This window comes from Sinocyclocheilus anshuiensis, unplaced genomic scaffold, assembly GCF_001515605.1.
Source record: "Sinocyclocheilus anshuiensis isolate Anshui unplaced genomic scaffold, SAMN03320099.WGS_v1.1 scaffold283, whole genome shotgun sequence".
NCBI lineage: Eukaryota > Metazoa > Chordata > Actinopteri > Cypriniformes > Cyprinidae > Sinocyclocheilus > Sinocyclocheilus anshuiensis.
In genome coordinates, this window is record NW_015549605.1 from 2,009,186 (window position 1) to 2,027,908 (window position 18,723).

General features: G+C 36.3%; 1 protein-coding gene across 7 annotated transcripts in view; it reads right to left on the reverse strand.

The window, feature by feature from the left end:
- The window catches only part of erc1b (ELKS/RAB6-interacting/CAST family member 1b), a 231,614-nt gene that overhangs the window by 154,234 nt on the left and 58,657 nt on the right, over positions 1 to 18,723 (reverse strand). For 3 of the 7 annotated variants that reach the window (XM_016447523.1, XM_016447520.1, XM_016447525.1), the window contains exons 10-12: positions 15,538 to 15,678; positions 7,185 to 7,378; positions 3,828 to 3,839 (exon numbers count right to left, since the gene is read on the reverse strand). In XM_016447523.1, coding sequence (XP_016303009.1) covers positions 3,828 to 3,839; positions 7,185 to 7,378; positions 15,538 to 15,678 — 347 coding nt within the window. Of the gene's footprint in view, positions 1 to 3,827; positions 3,840 to 7,184; positions 7,379 to 13,747; positions 13,784 to 15,537; positions 15,679 to 18,723 lie in introns of all 7 variants that reach the window. The other 4 variants (XM_016447524.1, XM_016447521.1, XM_016447526.1 and 1 more) reach the window with 2 other exon arrangements.

An 18,723-nucleotide genomic window follows, 5' to 3' on the forward strand; every position in this document is an offset into this window, starting at 1 on the left:
AAAGTTGGGTTGAAACAACCCAGCATTTTTTAGAGTGTAGGAAAACTGTACTATATTTGAGTGTCAGTGCGGCTTCAGGCGACGAGAGAAGCAACATTAACATGAGTGGAAAAAATGAAAAACAGGTAAACAGGTCTATGACAGGGCGGGAGAGAAAGAAAATAATCTTTCAGCACAATTTTGAGCTTGTCTAGAGGACAAACACACTAATTATACATCAAAACGTAACATATAAATCCAAACAAAACACACATTTGGACACACAGGTGAAAATGCGTTCAGAAGAGAATTTCTGCACTCCAGTCTAACCTAATGCTTTTTAATGAATCTTATTTTCATGGCGCTCAAACCCTTGAATATTATCAAAAATAGTAATTCATTATTTTGGTCCAGATCTTACTATTAATAATTCATACGCAAGACAGCTCCAGGCAATGTTTACAGGGTAAGGCTTGAAAGCACTTTGAAATTCTCAAGATATCGGCTGAAACGTGTGAGCAAACATCAGAAAGTTTGCTAACTTTCGGCTATAAAGATGTTCTAAACTTCTGCATAATGAAGTCTTTGAAACATGCATCTAGTAAACGCCTCTCAAAACACAAAAACCAAAAAAGTCCTTTTTGCGCTCAAAGGAAGAACAAGTCCTTCCCAAAGCCATGAGGCAAAAGTGAACACTGCTGAATGACCACCACCGCAAGGTCGAGCTAGCAACCCAAAATGCACAAGCCCTTAAAATGACTCCTTATAAAATGTTCGCTCTTTCAACATTTCCTTTCTCAAAATAATATGAACCTACATTTCTAAACAATTACGTTTTGTGGTCATTTAACTGGAGAAATGAGGCCCGGCCGGCATTAAAGCAAACGTTATTCCAAAGTTCAATCACACCTGACACTTAATAACATAAAACAAGACCCAATGGTAAAATTGGGTGCAATTTTGAGATGAATGCACAAGGAAATCGATGTTGAAGAAATAAATCCATCACGCTGTTATGAGGAATTCTGGGTAGAAAACAGAAAAGCGTCTTATGTTACGAAGCCAACGTGCATTTATGAGCGGGCTGCGCAACGCAGAAGGCTGCAGATGGTTACCGCGCAGCGTTTTCATCCAAGCCATTTGGGCCCACATTTTGATGTCATTTTTCTTGTTCTTTTCAACCGTGCTGACAGAATTGCACATAAGTGTGCCCACACTAACAGTCCAGGATGGAATAAACAGCAAAAAGGTTGAGTAAGGACAAAAACCTTTCTGTTTATTGCAAGCCCAACCTGTTTGACCGGCAGAGAACGGAGTGGAACGCCATCAAAGACTGTTTGAGAGTGTGTGTTTACTTCATCCCTCATCCCTCTCAAAGTCATCCTTTAATGTCAATTGTGTCTTTATATTGGCCGGATATCTCCTTCCTGGCGTTCAGGATATGTTCGTGAGCTCAGGACTAATAAAAGACAGGAAATGTGGGTTCTTCGCAGACTGTGGCCATTTTTCTCAAGCAGCAGGTGGAGCAGAGCTGGCTTGATAGCAGGGCTCATTTTCACAGTTCTGTCTGTGGTGAGAGCGAACTTTTCGAGCCTAATAGACTTTGGCTTCCGAGGAGGTTTTGTGGCCAGGTGCACGATGGGGTGTCCCTGCGTCTCTTACATACCGTCCTACGTGGAGCGGATGATTCCCTCCGGCCCTTGACTAATCTAGTTAATCATGCGGTTGGCCCTGAAGCCAGACCAGCCAAAGCTAACTGGAAAGCACACAGAGACAACAGACAGGTGGAGGTGTTCCCCGAGCCGGCCGGATCGTATGCAATCATCGACAGGCCCAGAGACGCAGACCTCCCTGTCTGTGCGGGATTGTGGCCTTCACCTGCCGAGGGAACCGAGAGCGGCAGACCAGCGCAGCAGAACAGCCTCCCAAAATAATGAGACAAAACCCAGAAATACAGCCTTCTACCTCTCCAGAATGAGTAATGGTGACTTAAATTACACAAACAGAGAATGTGGGAGAGAGAGGAAAAACAGAGGGAGGAATGACAAAATATATTACAAAATATATTACTATATATTACAAAGACAATATATATATTAAATATTCCTAAAATAACATACTGCATGCTAATCTTAATTAAAATTGATTGCACTTATAAAATACTAAAGAAAAAAGAATTGAAATAGTGTGCACAAATAAATTGTCAAAATAAATGTAATAAAATAATAAAAATAAAAAAAATTATAATAGAGTAGAAAAAATAATTATGGCATGAAAAAAGAAACAATTAAAAAGAAAATACTAAAGATTTTTTTAAATATTGGACACAAATCAGTCAAATAAGACTTTATGTCGTACACAAAACAGTTATGCCAAAAAATACTAAAAGAAAAATAAGAATTATAAAGAAATTACAAAAGAAAAAATCTATTTTTAAATATTGTATGCAATGTATTGTATTGCATGCATGATTATAAAAAAAGAACACTACATTTTTTAATTATAGGCAAAACAATTGTGCCAAGAGCCATAGCCATAGAGACTAAGAGACAACAAGTAAGAGATAAAAAGAAATACAGTTATAAAGACAAAAAGAAAGAAGAATGAAAATCAGAGAATAATTAGAGGTTGAGAATGAAAGAGAAAAAGAGTAAGAGTGAAATAAACAAAGAAAAAAAGAAAAGAAATAAAGAACAAGAGAATGAGACAGAAGAACAGAAACAAAGAAAGAGAGAAAGAGAAGACCGGAAGCTTTCATACTTCAGGGAACGATGCACATCACATTTATTGTCAAGCATTTGTAGACTAAATCAAGAGGCCCTAGAGCTCAGCAGCAAATGTGTAACACTGGGGAAAATTCATTTCAGACTGACATGGATTCCTTTTCATTACGCCGTGCCCCTTCATCTGGGGGAGATATCAAATCAGCCCTGTTTGTTGTGTTGCTGAGTTCCAGAGAATAAATCAAAAAAGCCAAAATAACAAAGAGGAGGAGAAGAAGGATGAGCGAGAAAGAGATCGAGAGTGAGAGAGAATGACAGTTGTCAAGCGCTCCCGAAACATTCGGCTTGTTTTCTAGTGGAGTAATAAGAGCGGAAAAAATAAAACAGCTTGACAAGTCTCTGTTCCAGACCAAACTAAAAAGAGATGCAAATAATAACCATGATAAACAAGTCGAGCGCAGAGATCCCGGCTGTAGCGGGACATGTCTGTATCGACGGTGCTCTGGCAGAAGAGGCAAGCTTTTCAACACCGCTCGGGAGAAAATGACTGATGGAGATTCTTTACGCTCCAATTAGAAGTTCTGCAAGGGCTCTCCCACGTTCTTTTCCTTTCAATCTGTCATCTGCATACAGCAGAAGCTCTGGTGAGTCCTTCTTTTCTTCTTCTGAACTCGTCTCAGCAGACCTCACAGGTAAGCTAGCATGCATTAATAAGACAAGCTCTTCTGTTTGTAGCGCCTGCTTGACCTTCCCAGGTTTCCTCATTCTTTCTTTTGAACCTTTAATCAATTCAGGTCAGAGCAATTTCTCTTTTTTTCCATAGAAACTTTAGAAGCAAGTCCAAGGGGAGTGATGGAAGCAACAAGAGCAAATTGGGGTTAAGTGTATCGCCCAAGGGCACCACCACACCACAATCAACCGCTGAATTATTTCCCCCCCGTCTAGCAGATACAGTTTTCCCCCCACCAGCCCCTCAGAAACACAGGTCCCGGATCATTCGAAATATTCTTAAAATGATTTACAGAGCAGGCCCTGGTAAAGCAGCATATAGTTTGTGTGTTACAACCTAAAGACGTTGATTTGCAGTTGTAAGGAAGTGCAGGGGAGGAAAGTAGGCATACTGACCTTGAAAGCAGACTGGGAAGTAGACAGCATTCCAGTGAAGAGAAATGCAGAAGAAGAAAGAGAGAAAGAGAGGTGAAAATACACCTAGATTGAGCTGGGTTAACTTGTAAAGCTAAGACAAGAGTTAACAGCGCATGAGCCTTCACATGTAGACTTGCTGATAAATGCAAAGTGAAAGGAAAAATACATAAAAAATTTAAATCACAAAGATGATGGTAGAACCTGACAATGTGACATGCAATCTCACATGCTTCTTCCTTTAAAAAAATGCAAAGTTCATGAAAACCATATGCATCTTTAGTAAGGCTGTGAAAAGTGATTATATGAATATACAGATGAATTAATCCATTTATTCACAATTATACATCAAATTTGCAGAGAAGAGCATAAACTGGGCTTAAAATGTAATAATATTAATAAAAAAAAATGTATTACAACTTACTATAAAGGAACATTCGCAGTCAGAATATTCAATTTGTCAATTCAATTCAATAGTCAATTTGTCAGAATATTCACATAGGTTTATTCAAATCTAGACTAGAAATACAATAATATAATATAATATAGTATAATTTAATATAATATAATACATACATCTATATACATTTTATCTGTATACTATATATAATAATAATATATAATATAGTATAAAACTCCAAACATACATTATATTACATAATATACATATTATATGTTTTTTTTTTTACATTTTTATTTAATCATTTACTAAATTATATTTTTATTATTATTATTATTATTATTAAATGTTTTTAATCTTTGGTGACATACCTATTTTATTACAAAATATACTAGTGGGTGAAGTTGTAGATGTTCTGAGAGTGTTTTGTATGGCTTATGTTTCAATATTAAAATAACACTCAAAAAATGCACTAAAGTAATGTGTTAAATTTAGTCCTTAAACATTTCCATAGAATGCACCGCATCTTTTCTGAAACTCAAAGGCGTATCATATTTTGAGACTCTGCTTCACTATTCTTACAAATAGTACTTCTGTTGTGCTTTTTTCATTTGTTTTACCTCTATTTCTTTGCTACTTGTCTCCTCTAGCTCACCCTCCCATTTTAGCTCCATCTCAAACAGTAAGCCTTACAATCCTCCATAATTACCTGCAAATTTACAGCTACCGGATTTATGAAATAAATACCCCAATGCCCCAATTCACCCTCTGCCATTTTTCTGTGACTTTGAAGGCATTTTTGAACAAGACCTCCTCAATAGTGCGGAGGCACCGCACTATTGATCTGCAACAAGAGGAGCGTTGGCTTCTCCATCTCGGAGCATTCGGAGAAAGGTAATCCTGACTCTGAACAGAACGCGTCGCTTCTACCTGCCACTCGCATCTTGATTAAAGACGCAGGTGCTAACAAAAGAGGATCTGTCTGAACAACTCTCCGTCACAACCACATCAAGAGTGCTGGAAAACTACGACACGGAGAACAATGGGAGGTTTTTGAGAACCGAACTCCCCGGTGTGTTTCGAGAACATAACTCGACTCTGAGCGGTAATTAGCCCGGAGCACCACGGTTAGCGATTGCGGCTGGTGTTTATTTCAGAAATCGTCTCTCGGTTGACATGAATGATGCATCGAGCCAAGCATATGGAGTTTGTTTTAGTCTAATCCTCTCCTAACGCAGATCTGTTAAGAAAGTGTGAGACATTCAGTGCGCGTCAGATGAATATTTATGAATCAACAGAAATCCACCTAAAAACACTTCTAGTATCCAACGGCAAGAGCAAATAAATGGCCCTGTCAGGATTCCAACTACAACACAGCCTGACGGAGGCTGAAAGGGAGTACTACACGACTGTCAATGCACAACATCAACATCTGTGACCTCCACAACTCTTCACCTCCAGCCCAGACTCTTGTCTGTTTACACTCAAGCCCTATTTCAATTATTCATCTCCTTTATTTCTTTATGAAAGCCAAGACGAGAGAAGCTCTATATCTGCCTTCCATTAATTAGTCCAATTAAACAGGCCAAAAACACAGATGTTTACACCACCGACATAAAGTGCAACATATCCTGGGAGGAGCAGACATGCATAATAGTTGGAGCTCTTATTCTCCACGTCTATGAACACAGAACATACACTGCCTTTCAAATGTTTGGGATCAATAAGATTTTTAATGTTTTTAATGGAGTCTCTTATGCTCATCAAGGCTGTATTTATTTGATCAAAAATGCAGAAATAAACACAAATACTGTGTAATATTATTGCAATTTCTAATATTGGTTTCCTATTTTAATATACTTTAAACTATAATTAATTTCTGTGACGCAGCGCTAAATTGCAATTACATTTTTTTCTGTATTTTTGATCAAATAAATGCAGCCTTGATGAGCATAAGAAACTTTTTTTTAAAAACCTTCAAAATTTTACCGATCCCAAACTTTTGAATGGTAGTGTACTTCGGGAACAGAGCAATGTGTTGGAGATTAGAACTAAATCTATGCTTGCAATGAATCTATCAAACAATGCCAGAATCCCATAATGCTGTGGGATGAGCGCTGAAGTTGCTCTCCAAATCTCCTGCAACTCAGTTCTGGTCTAACGCCAAAATAAACGGAGGATAAGAAATGACTGAGTGGGTGAGAATGGCAGCTAACAAAGAACACAAACAGAAGACACCCTCGTCTTCATCCTTGCCCCAAACAGCTCTTTTAGCTCTTGCTCTAAAACCAAAAAATGTTGAGAGGACATAGAGTACTAATGTGAACACAGTTGAAGTATACAATGACAAGGACACCCTAGAGTCTTAAATACAAAAAACTAGATACAAAAAAAAAACTCTTTTGAACTGAATTGGTGACTTATCTGTTAGTAGCGATATATAGAAATAGGTACATTTACACTAGGGTTGTCGCAATACTCAATACAAGGGAAATTTTTACTGATGCTGTAGAAAGGCTGATATTGTTGCTTTTATTTCAGCAAGCAATCATGAATCCTGCAGTGGAAACATGGCAGATGGAGAATGGAAAATAAATTGTGGAAGTTGCATAAATGAAAAATTGAAAAATATTGGGCTAAATACAAGATAAACTGAACATGGAACTGAAGATTACATGCGTAGCAACAAACGTGGTAAAACAGACACAAACCAAGTAAGAGTTTGCAAGTATCCGCTCATTTGGGGGTTTTATCCCCAAAAGTGACTTAAATCTTGCAGAACCTTACTTTGCGGAAAAAAATTCACGAATGAAATAAATGATGTTTAAATTTAAAAAGGATTTGGATTAGTCAATAGTAGCTACATACTGTAAAAACAACAGAAGTCTATATTGTCTTCATTACTCTTATACTAAGAGTAAACGTGTAAGTTTGTGTACCTCTCCAGCTCGTTGATCTTGCGATCCTTGTCGTTCTTCTCATTCTCCATCTCACGGAGGATTTCCAGGAGCCGGTCCACCTCGGCCTGTGCCTTCCCAGCATCCTCTTTGTAACGCGCCACCTCCTGCTCAAGTGTGGAAATGCACTCCGACAGTCCTGCATTTGTCTGAGCCTCAACTGCGATAGATTGAGCCTTTAGGGGCCAAAAATAGAGTCTCAGGGGGCAAGCACAACAAAGTCTGGATTTTTTTAAAAATGTAAAATAATATAATTATAAATTAAAATAATAATACACTGATAAATTAAAATAAATTTACCAAATAAGATGATAATAATAAATTAATAAATTAAGATGATAAAAATTTTAAAAATAAAAAATAATGTACTGTAAAATGTATTTATTTTATTAAAATACATTTTACAGTACATTATTTAAAAAAACTGTTGCATATATTTTTCATTTCATTTTTTATCTGAGTTGAGATATATTTTGTCATGTTTGCCAGTAAGATGATTGATAAAATAAAATAAAATTATGAAAAAATAGAATAAAATAATATGACTGATACAGATAGTGATATCTAGAAAGGATAAATTTTTCATCACTGAGTTGAGACACATTTTGTCATGTGTTTTTGTGATTGACACCGCCAAGGGAACACCTAAAATAAAATAAAATGAAATGAGTTAATTAAAAACTTTTTAAATAAAATAAAAATTGACATTAGTGTTGTCTGAGATAAATTGTTTGCAAATATTTAATGTATTATTTAATCACACTGGATTTGGTGTAAACAGGCCTTACACCCCAGAAAAAGTCTCAAAGCAGTTTTATAATGTCCTCCCCTGAATAGTTTGACAAGCTTTGGTTTTGCACGGGTCTGTGCTGTGAATGGACAAGAAGACATGAGGCTCCCCTGACTTCAGCTCTCCAAAGACAAGCTGTCAGCGGTCAGACCACTGTCATGAGTGCGCGCGTTTGTGTGTGTGTCTGTGGGCTGTTTTGAGATCTCAGACACTTGCCTCACACCTGCAGGCTGTGTGTAAGCTCCCCCATGACATCACGACAGGATACGCTCTCATTACAGGGACACATGGAAACACAATTATGCTGAAGTCATCAAAATAATTAGTGACATTACGGCCGTCTAAAGGGCCGGGTCAAGGGCCTCCTCTAATGAAAAGTAAATCAGTTCATTTCCCTGGACAATTAAAGGAGTCAGCCGTAATGTTTCTTTCATAAAAGTCCTCTAAAAGAACACAGGTGTCTTCCTGCTGCTGTGAAAACACAAACACAGTGCAGGCTTTACAAGCTGAGGACACAAGAGCTCTGTGTCATTTACACCATGACTACATGCGCATAAATGTGTACATACCACATCTGAATGCAGAGGACATTCAAAGATAGTTTCAATGTGTCCAAAATATGGTTACAAAACTAACCAGGCATGAAAAGTGATTAAAAAACCTTTTTCCTCACTAGAAACCTGCAACAGTGCTGGTATAAAAAAATACAGCAAAGTGTCTGGCATCCGAGGTCTCTTCAGACTGGCACTGTGTGAAAGAGGACTGTTCTGGTTTATTGGGGATAATATTTGAAGGTGACGTTTAGGCCCTGCTAATTAGCTTTATTAAAGTCTCGGCCTGAGGTTGAGTAGGTTTCCACTCTGACCGCCAAGAGCTTGTCATCTGTGGACGGGCCAGCTGGTGCATGAGAGTGCGTGTAAAAGGCTAAGTCTGGCAGAGAAATTAAAGTTTGTATATGAAAACATACGATACACACATTTAACGTGCAATTAGCATCAAGAATGTGTCAGAAAGGGGGCGGAGCAAAAAAAATCTGTCAGTACAAGGCACTTTCCACGAATAGGGTCTACAACATTAAAATGATGTAATTATTTATTTTCTTTTTCAACAAATAGTCAGTGAAAGGAGGTGCTTAACCGTCAGAAAATGGTAACAAAAATATACAACTAAAAATTAAATATAATTTGAGCTGTTTATTTTCTATTCATTTTCTTCAAATGGAGGTTTACAACTTTTTCCAACCTGGTTACTAAAATTTGGGGTATAAATACAGTTTAATAACAAAAAGAAAAAATGTAAATCCTTTTGACTGTTATTTTCTATGAATTAAATATGAAAATTAAATAGACAAAATGTAATGAATAATAAAATAAAATACATATAAAACAAAATATAACATAAAATAAAATAATGGTCGATGCAGATACTATTATCTAGAAAGGATTAATTTTTCATCATTTCACTGAGACACATTTTGTCATGTGTTTACCAGTCAGCTGACTGAACACCTCCAAAAAAAAATAAATAAATAAAATAAAATAAAAATCTGAGTTACTCTTTTTATTTAAATTTTTTTAAATGAATGAATAACAAAAATGAATAAATAAAATAAAATAAAAATCTGAGTGAGTTTCAGGGGACAAACATAGTCTTTTATTTAAAAAAAGAATGAATGAATAAATGAATAATAAAAAATAAAATAAAATAAAAAATAAAATAAAATCTGAGTTTCGGGGCAAACAGTCTTTTTGTTTAAAAAAATGAATTAATTAATTAAAAATAAAAAAAAATCTGAGTTTCAGGGGCAAACAATCTTTTTATTTAAAAAAAAATAATGAATGAATAATACTACAAAAATAAAATAATAACATAAAACAAAAATCTGAGTGAGTTTCAGGGAACAAACAGTCTATTTGTTTTTAAAAAGAATGAATGAATGAATGAATGAAATAAAATAAAATAAAAGTAGCTAGGTTGGGACCAATGCTGGTTTGATAGACTTATATTTCCCATAAATGATATAAAATAAATGATAATTTAAATTATAAAATAATTTTCTTATTAAAATAATGGGGAATGTTAAAGTTTGACAAATGCAGTTAGCATTCAAAAAGTGTGTAAAAATGTGAAAATAGATGATTTACTTTTAGTACAATAAATGTCAAAATAGCAACTTTGTTGCATGATTTTAATTGGCAGATGCATCCTTGAATATATCTAACAATTAAAGGAGGGATATAGATATTGATGTGTTTAAAAAGTGTACCGTATTCTTGGAATGTGCCACATTCTTCTGATCACATGAAAAGCATGTGTTCAGGACCACTGACAAACCCCTTCACAATACGGACACAGATGTGTACTTTGAACATCAGAAAAAAGGACAAAAAAGAAAAAGTGACAGCGAGACAGACAGACTGGGTAGGAAATAACTAGCATCTGTATACAGTTATTAGCGGGTGTCTGCTTGTAAGCTCCATGAAGCTTGTTGGTATTGGAAAGCCAGAGCGGTCAATCCATACGGCACCATCTTTCAAAGGAACAACCAGTGTCCCAGAGTGCACCAAACAGGGGCTTGTGGGAAACGCCGTTTAATAATGTTGTTTAATAATGTGTTTGTGCTTGTGCCTGTTTGGCCGAGCAAAATAAAAGAGCGGCTGTGTGAAAACAGCACACATTTGCAGTGTTTATATGCATTTATGCTGACTTTCTTGACCTATAAATGTTCTTGTGAGACAACATCTCGGTGTTGAATGATATAAAAGCGCATGTGTGCGCAGCAGGGGATATAAAAGAGAGTTTTGATGTGCGTCCATATGAAGTAGTTGAGGAAGTGCATTGCGGAACTCTTGGCTGGTTTGAGTAATGTAGACCGTTGGATGTCTTGGTGGCATGTCTGTTCTCATTTCGTGAGCCGTGCTGACACCTCCATCTTCATACACTCCTGACAGTCACGCGGGACAATCGAGGCCTCCGCCTCCGCCCCCTTTCTGTCTCATCCAATCACAGCAGACGCCCACCGAGCCGTCAGCGGGTTTTCACTTGCACTGCTTTCATATGCGAACACAGACACACACACGCTGCCAGAGATTTCATTACTCTTGGAACGGACGATGGGACCCAGATCTTCTCATCGAGCCATGCAAAGAGCTCTGAATATGCGTATGGAGGTGACCAGTTCATACGAGAGCTCAGCATCACCATTCAGAAATAAATGTACTTGCACAGATTTCATTGCAGTCTGAAAAAACTAACAACCACAATCGCCTACATACACCGAAGTACACAGACTATGAACACTTAAGCGTATGAATATTTACAGGAGTGATTTAATTCAAGATGTCATCATTTACTCAGTCATGTTGTTCCAAACTTGTATGACTTTGTTCTGGAAAACTCAAAAGGAGAAATTTGGAAGAGTGTTTATTCTGCTCTTTTCCACAAACAAAAAGACAGACTGTCAAACTTCAAAACGCACAAAAAACACTATAAAAATCATTATAAATGCCATTACAGTTTCAATTTTGGGCTTGAGGATGTATATAGTTTTTTTGTTCGTTTGTTTGTTTGTTTTTTCACCTGAAAATGGAGAAATTACATAAAATGAATAGGTATATGACAATACTGTCTTGAATTGCTAATTCACTGTAAATATAAATTTACTTTAAAAAAAAAAAGAGAGACTAAAACATTAAACAAAATGTATTTCAAACCACAGTACTCAACATTTGAAGTGGATCAAAAAAGTTCATCAAAGTTGTCCTAAGACAAGAACGCATTTTGATATTTGGTTTTAGGACAACTTTGATGAAAGGTTTTGATCCACTTCAGATGTTGACTAGTATATTTTAAAATAAAAGGTATTTTAATTAAGTAAAACAAAATAAAATAATAAAATGGTAGTAGTAGTCAGGGTTAGTTTAGTATCATTGAGATACTATTATAGTTTTAACTGTTTGAATAAATTTTTATTTTTATAATTTTAGTTAAGGGTTTACTAATTTTGTTGTGTGTTTTTAACCTCATTCTTAGTTTTATATATATATATATATATATATATATATATATATATATAATGTATGCTTCAGACACGGGTCACGACGAGGCGTTCCCCATAGCGACCCCTAGAGGGCGCAGTGTCTCATTCCCTACTCAGGGAACCATGGTTACATAAGTAACCTGAGACGATTTGCCCAAACCTTATTTAGTTTCTGAGACTCGCCGGTCTCTGTTTCCCGCTGCACACACATCTCTTTCTCTGCGTCTGCTCTGTTCAGCGAGTGGCTGAGAGGAGCAGCGCTTTCAGTTAAAATAGATATACTGTTGCGTCTCTAATTTTATATGCATATAGCCAAAATCAGAGCACAGGCAATGTCTTTGTCTTGTCTTATGTGTATTCGATTTCATCAGTACATGCAAGTATAGCCAAAATCACAGCACAGCTATTGTCTTTATTTTATGTGTAGCCTATTTGATTTAATCGGACAACGGCTCGATTATAAATCAGGATTTTTGTGCAGATTAACACCTTGGAAGGGAGAGCTGGTTATGCAGTCTTAATGGGTCACGTTTCAGTCACTATTTCATATTCATTCCATTGTCTGACAACAGAAACAGTACAATATAGCAATGAAAACAGTTTTATTGAGAATTTAGCTGCATCAAAAACATGCATGTGGGCACAGAGAGGCAAACAAATGTAATAATAAATAATAAATGTACATTTTGCATGTTCAGAAGAAGTGAGCTGCCCTGTCGTGCGAAAATGTAAACGGACTTGTGTAAGTAAATTGCTCAGTGCAAATAAAGAGACATAATGGGAACCTGGTATTTCTGTTCTTTTTTATGTGTCTAATAGACATGAACAAGTTCTTTGAAAAACATCTATGACCTTTAAAACACATCTAGTCTTCATGCCCTATGTTGACTAGGGTTTCACTAATAATAAACATATTGCATAAAGCATCCTTATTTGTCCATGCCCATATTGATTAGAGTATTAAAAACTTGAAAAGTATTAATTTAAGGTACATTTAGAACATATAAAAATTTGCGATTTGCGATTAATCACGAGTTAAATATATATATACACACACTATACTGTATATTACTGTTTAAGTTTATTTGAATTCAAGTAATAAAAATTGATTTATGATTTTAATATTTGTTAACCATAATAACTCAAATATTAATAAGAATCAAACACTAATAATAATAATCATCATCATCATCATGCCCATGTTCCATCATACTAGTCTGGAATGACAAGAGAGTAAACAAATGATGACAAATGTTACTTTTTGAGGGTAACTGTCCCTTTAAGACAACTATACTAACACTAACAATTATGGTTGGGCACTTTAAAAGTGTAGCATCTGTAAAGACACGTGCACACCATACTGACAAAGCTCAATGCGACACATATCAGCTTACAAACACACCACTAAATCCAAGCTCCGCTGAGGACCAACATCAAACCACACAAGATCACCACTCTCAAGCTTTAGATAAGGACAGATCACATGCAAGCAAATCTCAGAACACTCAAGAGACTCCGCCAGCTCCCTAACATATCCTCTCTATCTTACATACACACAAAACTAAAATTGAGATAAGCCTCCAGCTCATGCAAGCAAAGCTCCACTCACACATTTATTAGTCTCACACACACACACACGCACGCACGCACGCACGCATGCACACACACATATGCTGGCACTGCTAAGGGAGGCTTTTCACACCGAGATGCACTTACAAGATTGAAGGGATGGCCTGAAATGAGCTCAGAGCGCTTTCAGAAAGAAAGAAAAGAAAAACACAGAGGGGTTGGGGAAGAAAACAGAATTGGGTGATACACACAGAGAGTGATGACGAAATATTTTTTAAACAAAAAGTGAGAAACATTTGATCTGGTTAAAAATCAAGAGACGATGAGGCAGGATGAGGAAAGAAGACAAGAGAAAAGAGAATTAGAAGAGTGTGAAAACAGATGGCGAAGAGGAGAGAAGTCACAGACATGGTTGGAGTATCAAGCGGTGTCAGAGCATCACTTGTAGTGGTTTGAAGTAGCATGAGCTACAAAAAGAAGAGACTTGAGATGATTGGGAATACGATATGCTCAATATATCGAAATAAAACTGATATTGTTTATGGCTGAAGCATGGCACTGTTCATTTACAGTACATGCATGCAGCTCATAATGTTTTTTAGCATCTCAAAGCAGCTTAGTTCATTTACTGTGAATCAAGCCACTCTGAAAAGCACTATCATGAGCGGAAAACATGAACAGTGCCATGCTTCACTTAAAAACAAACAGTGTGAACACTTATTTGCTGACAATGTGCCAAAATACATTGATATTGTAATTAATAGTTAATGGTAATATTGTAATTTTACAGTGTATTATAAAATCAAATCAAATTATTTATTTAATTAAATATTTTTTTACATTACAACACTGTTTTGACATAATTTTTATACTGCAATAATAATGACAATTAATAAATATAAATGTATTTTTCATATATATATATATATATATATACATACACTGTATATATATATAAATTTTTTTAGTCAACAGTTGAAAAAAAAAAAAAACTATTTTTCATATTGTAATAATAAATCACAGGAGAACTAAATATCACAACATCAGTTTTTTCCAATATTGTGCAGCCCTAACTGGGAACATACACAGCAGTTTCCAAGACACGAGTCACAGAAGTGAGGCATAAGCGCACCTGCACGTTAGAATTTACGTAGTGCAATGCGATCAGAGATCTCTGTAGTGTGCAGGAGCCATAAGATATGAAATTCATTAAATAGCTCTGTTCCAAAACCTGTTCCAAGAGAGCAGTCTAGCTGGGCAACATTTGTAACATATCTATTTAAATAAATCAAATCCTGAAATCTCAAAATCTGCTTGCAACACTCATAATTAAGTTACATATTTCAAATCAGCAACAAAATCTGACATGACGGCCCCATAAATGTTTCTTATGCTCAGATGGCATTAAAAAGTGCATGGCCTTTTATTTAGAAGGCAGGATTTATTCCGCTATATTCTGCATTTGCTCTTTCTCCCATTCCTAAGTATGTAAGTGCACCCTCTTTATATATCTAAAGTCTTCTGATCAGACTCTATTGGAATGAATGTTTGTTGAGTATCTTTTCGCACTTGCATTTGAGTGCCTGTTAACATAATTGTGCTGTTGAAGTGTTTCAAATGAGTCAAGTATAAGATTCTAATTCATTTAGGATGCTGTCATTGAAGGTAGCAGCCTATGTTGATCACAGTCTCGCTCAGGTCTGGAACAGAGCTAATATCTTCCCTCTATAGTACTCGACAGAGGAAAAACTCCACAGGTAAAGTGCACTTGAGCGAACATTCAGCTCGCTGTCACTGTATTAAGTGTTGTCAATGTAGCGCTAACGGCATGCCAGTCACCCTAATGGCTTGTTAGGCGTTCTCGGTTGCTTAGCTGACGACGAGACTGTGTGTTTGCTAGCTGTGATGCTTCAATTCCCTCCAGTTGTCTGGCTCACCTTCTTGAGTTGACTCTCAAATTTGGTGCATTCCTCTCTTTTCTGCTCAAGAGCGATTTCGAGACTCTTCAGCTTGGAGTCCTTCTTCAGTCCAGAGGAGGCCAAGGACGAGGCGTGCTCCTTCAGGTCCAATAGAGAGGCCTGAGGGCAAGGGAAATGAATATTAAATCAGAGAGCACTTATATCTACCTCTGAATGTAGACGATCAGGTTCAGGCGGGGGGGAGAAAAAGTTAATGAGAAGCAGGAGGAGACTTTGTTAACGTCATGCCACAGTCCCTGATTGCACTGAAACAACCTGAGCACAAACACATGTAAATATGCAGATTGGAACCACAGCCAGCCAGTTTCGAGCCAATTTCAACATCAGGAAGCACGAAGATCCAAGACAAATTGCCATGTGACAGTTTTTTTTTCTTTTCAAAACGCACATTTGTATTCAAACACGCAATCAAAATTATTTAATTCAGTCAGATCAGATTGGATCAAATAAACTGGACCTGGTTTCGGAAACAAAAACATTTAAAGAGACAGTTCACTCAAATCTAAAAACTCATTTACTTACCCTCAAGTCGTTTCAAACCTTTATGTGCGTCTTTCTTTGGTGTAACTGTGTATTGAATTGAGATTAGAGCTTTCTAGTTTATAAAAAAATGGAAACGCACCAAAAAAGTGTCTCATGTGTCTCATACACATTCTGAATCTCATACATTGACTACAGACAACAAACAAACCAAAATGTTCCTTGTTATTCACTGAAAATCTTGACATCCGCCATTATGAGCTCATAAAGAGTTCATTACAGCAAGTAATGTTGCCTGATTCATGAATGAATCATTTTTTAGAGTCAAATATTTTCAATGAATCATTTGATTGAGTTCTAAATGATTCATTCATAAACCTGATGATCCAGTTTAATTTCTGCTCACTGACTCACTTACTGGAAGGTAAAATAGTAACTTGAATTTTGGTCTATTTCTCACCCAAAGCAATCATATGGACTCAGAAGGCTTTGAATATAGCGCTATAAGTTATATGGACCACTTTACGATCCTATTACGGTTCCCTTTGAATCCTTTTGACGGAGGAAAGCTCCAGTCCTTGGTGAACTGTTCCTTTAACAGCACACAGGCTTTTATGAGGAATAATGTGATAAAACATAAAACAGGAGAACGATTTAGAGTTACAGTAGCTGTTACATCTCAATAGTAATATCACAAATATCGTGTGCTATAATGTACAGGGCCTCTGCACATATGCAGTACATCAGCGCTCTGTTTTTTTAAGCAGAGTCTCAGACACGCTGTTAAAACTGCAGCCCTCCATCCATGAGGCCTTTCCAGCCGTTTCCGCTTTCAGCCGGAGAGCCCCACAATTTCACACTCGACTGGAGTCCGTGGACCAAAATACACACTTAATGTTCATACTGCCGCCCCGCGTTCTCTCGCGTTGGTAAAGAAAACAGGAGAGGGGAATGATGGGATGTGCTGGACTCCACACTTTATGATTAGAACGTGGGAGGGGAGGCCGAAAGAGCTGGGAGCGAAGAGGTCACTGTTCACCAACAACACAATGCAGGAAAAACAAGGAGAGGGAAATAACAGGACGCTGAGCGATGGGAGGCTGCCGCATGCAGCTCAGGACAGCAGCCGTGATCCAACACAAATATCCAGGACACTGACGCTGAGCTTCAGGTGCGAAGAATGGACATGGGTGGATCTCACAAAACCTGTTAGGATGTCTGGGGCACATTTAACCCCAAATTTAACAGAAATTAATTTAAAATTATATTTTACTACAATAAAATTAAGCCTACTTTCATGACCAGCAGTGTGTTTAAAGAATAGCATTTATTTGAAATAGATTTTTGTAGCAATATAAAAGTGACTTTTGAGCAATTTGATGTGTCCTTTCTGAATAAAAGTATAAATTTATTTTTTAAAAAATACACCAAAAATAAATCATAAACCAAAACTTACTGACCTCAAACTTTTGAATGGTACTGGATATGTCGTTGTATTACAGTAACTGTCAGTAATACAGTTTAAAAAATAATAAAAATACTAATTAGAATCAATGAGAGTATTGAAGATTTAATATTTAAACGTTGTTTTGCATTGCGTCATTATTTTAATCCTCTAAATAGGTTTCATTTTATTTATGCAAAATATAATTTCTTTTTTTTTCTCTACAATTTTGGTGTGAAACGTGATTTCAGGAGATTCACCCACAATATGGAATTTCTATTGGCAAACGGAAATGGAAAGGGAAAGAGAAAGATACAGATGAGAGGAACTAACTACTGTAAGGGGTTGAGACAGGAAGGGGTTTAGTGGTGGGGATGTGCATCGCCCATGTTCTAGAGGCAGACAGCGGAGAGGAATGTGGAGATCACAGCAAACAAGAATAACCTGAATAATAAAACAGCCACAGACACAGTGCTGTGGGAAAGCAAACGCAGTCATTACAGGGATAGTTCAACCAAAAATGAACATCCGGTCATCATTTACTCACCCTCATGTCGTAATTACAATGAATGGGGACTGAAGCTTTCAAGCTTCAAAAAAAGACCAAAACCTTACAAAAAGGACCAAAACCATAAAAAGCGCCATGAATGACCTGTGCACTATATTCCAAATCTTCAGAAGCCGCGTAAGGTCAAAACTGAAATCATTATTCCGACTACAGTGAGCTGTTATTCATTACAACTGGATCATTTAGTCAGTGAGTTGAATGTTGAAATCATTTTCATTAAAAATCAATTCAATGATCCAGTTCTCAAAACTGGTTTGACTGATACCAAGAATAAAATAAAATAAAATAAAATAATAAAATAAAATAAAATAAAATAAAATAAAATAAAATAAAATAAAATAAAATAAAATAAAATAAAATAAAATAAAATAAAATAAAATAAAATAAAATAAAATAAAATAAAATAAAATAAAATAAAATAAAATAAAATAAAATAAAATAAAACTGTTTATACTGACGTAAAGGCTATTGGAGAGATGCTAGACAAAATACAAGAAAGTGCGAAAGGATATATGGCAAAAGGCAAAAAAAGAAGAAAAGACAAAAAAGTGAACAACAGTGCAGAGTTGAAGACAGAAAGAGAAATGAGCAGTTGCTCTCTGGGACGGGCCGTTCCCTCACATTTAGAATCCGCCATTTATCTTCTTGTCCT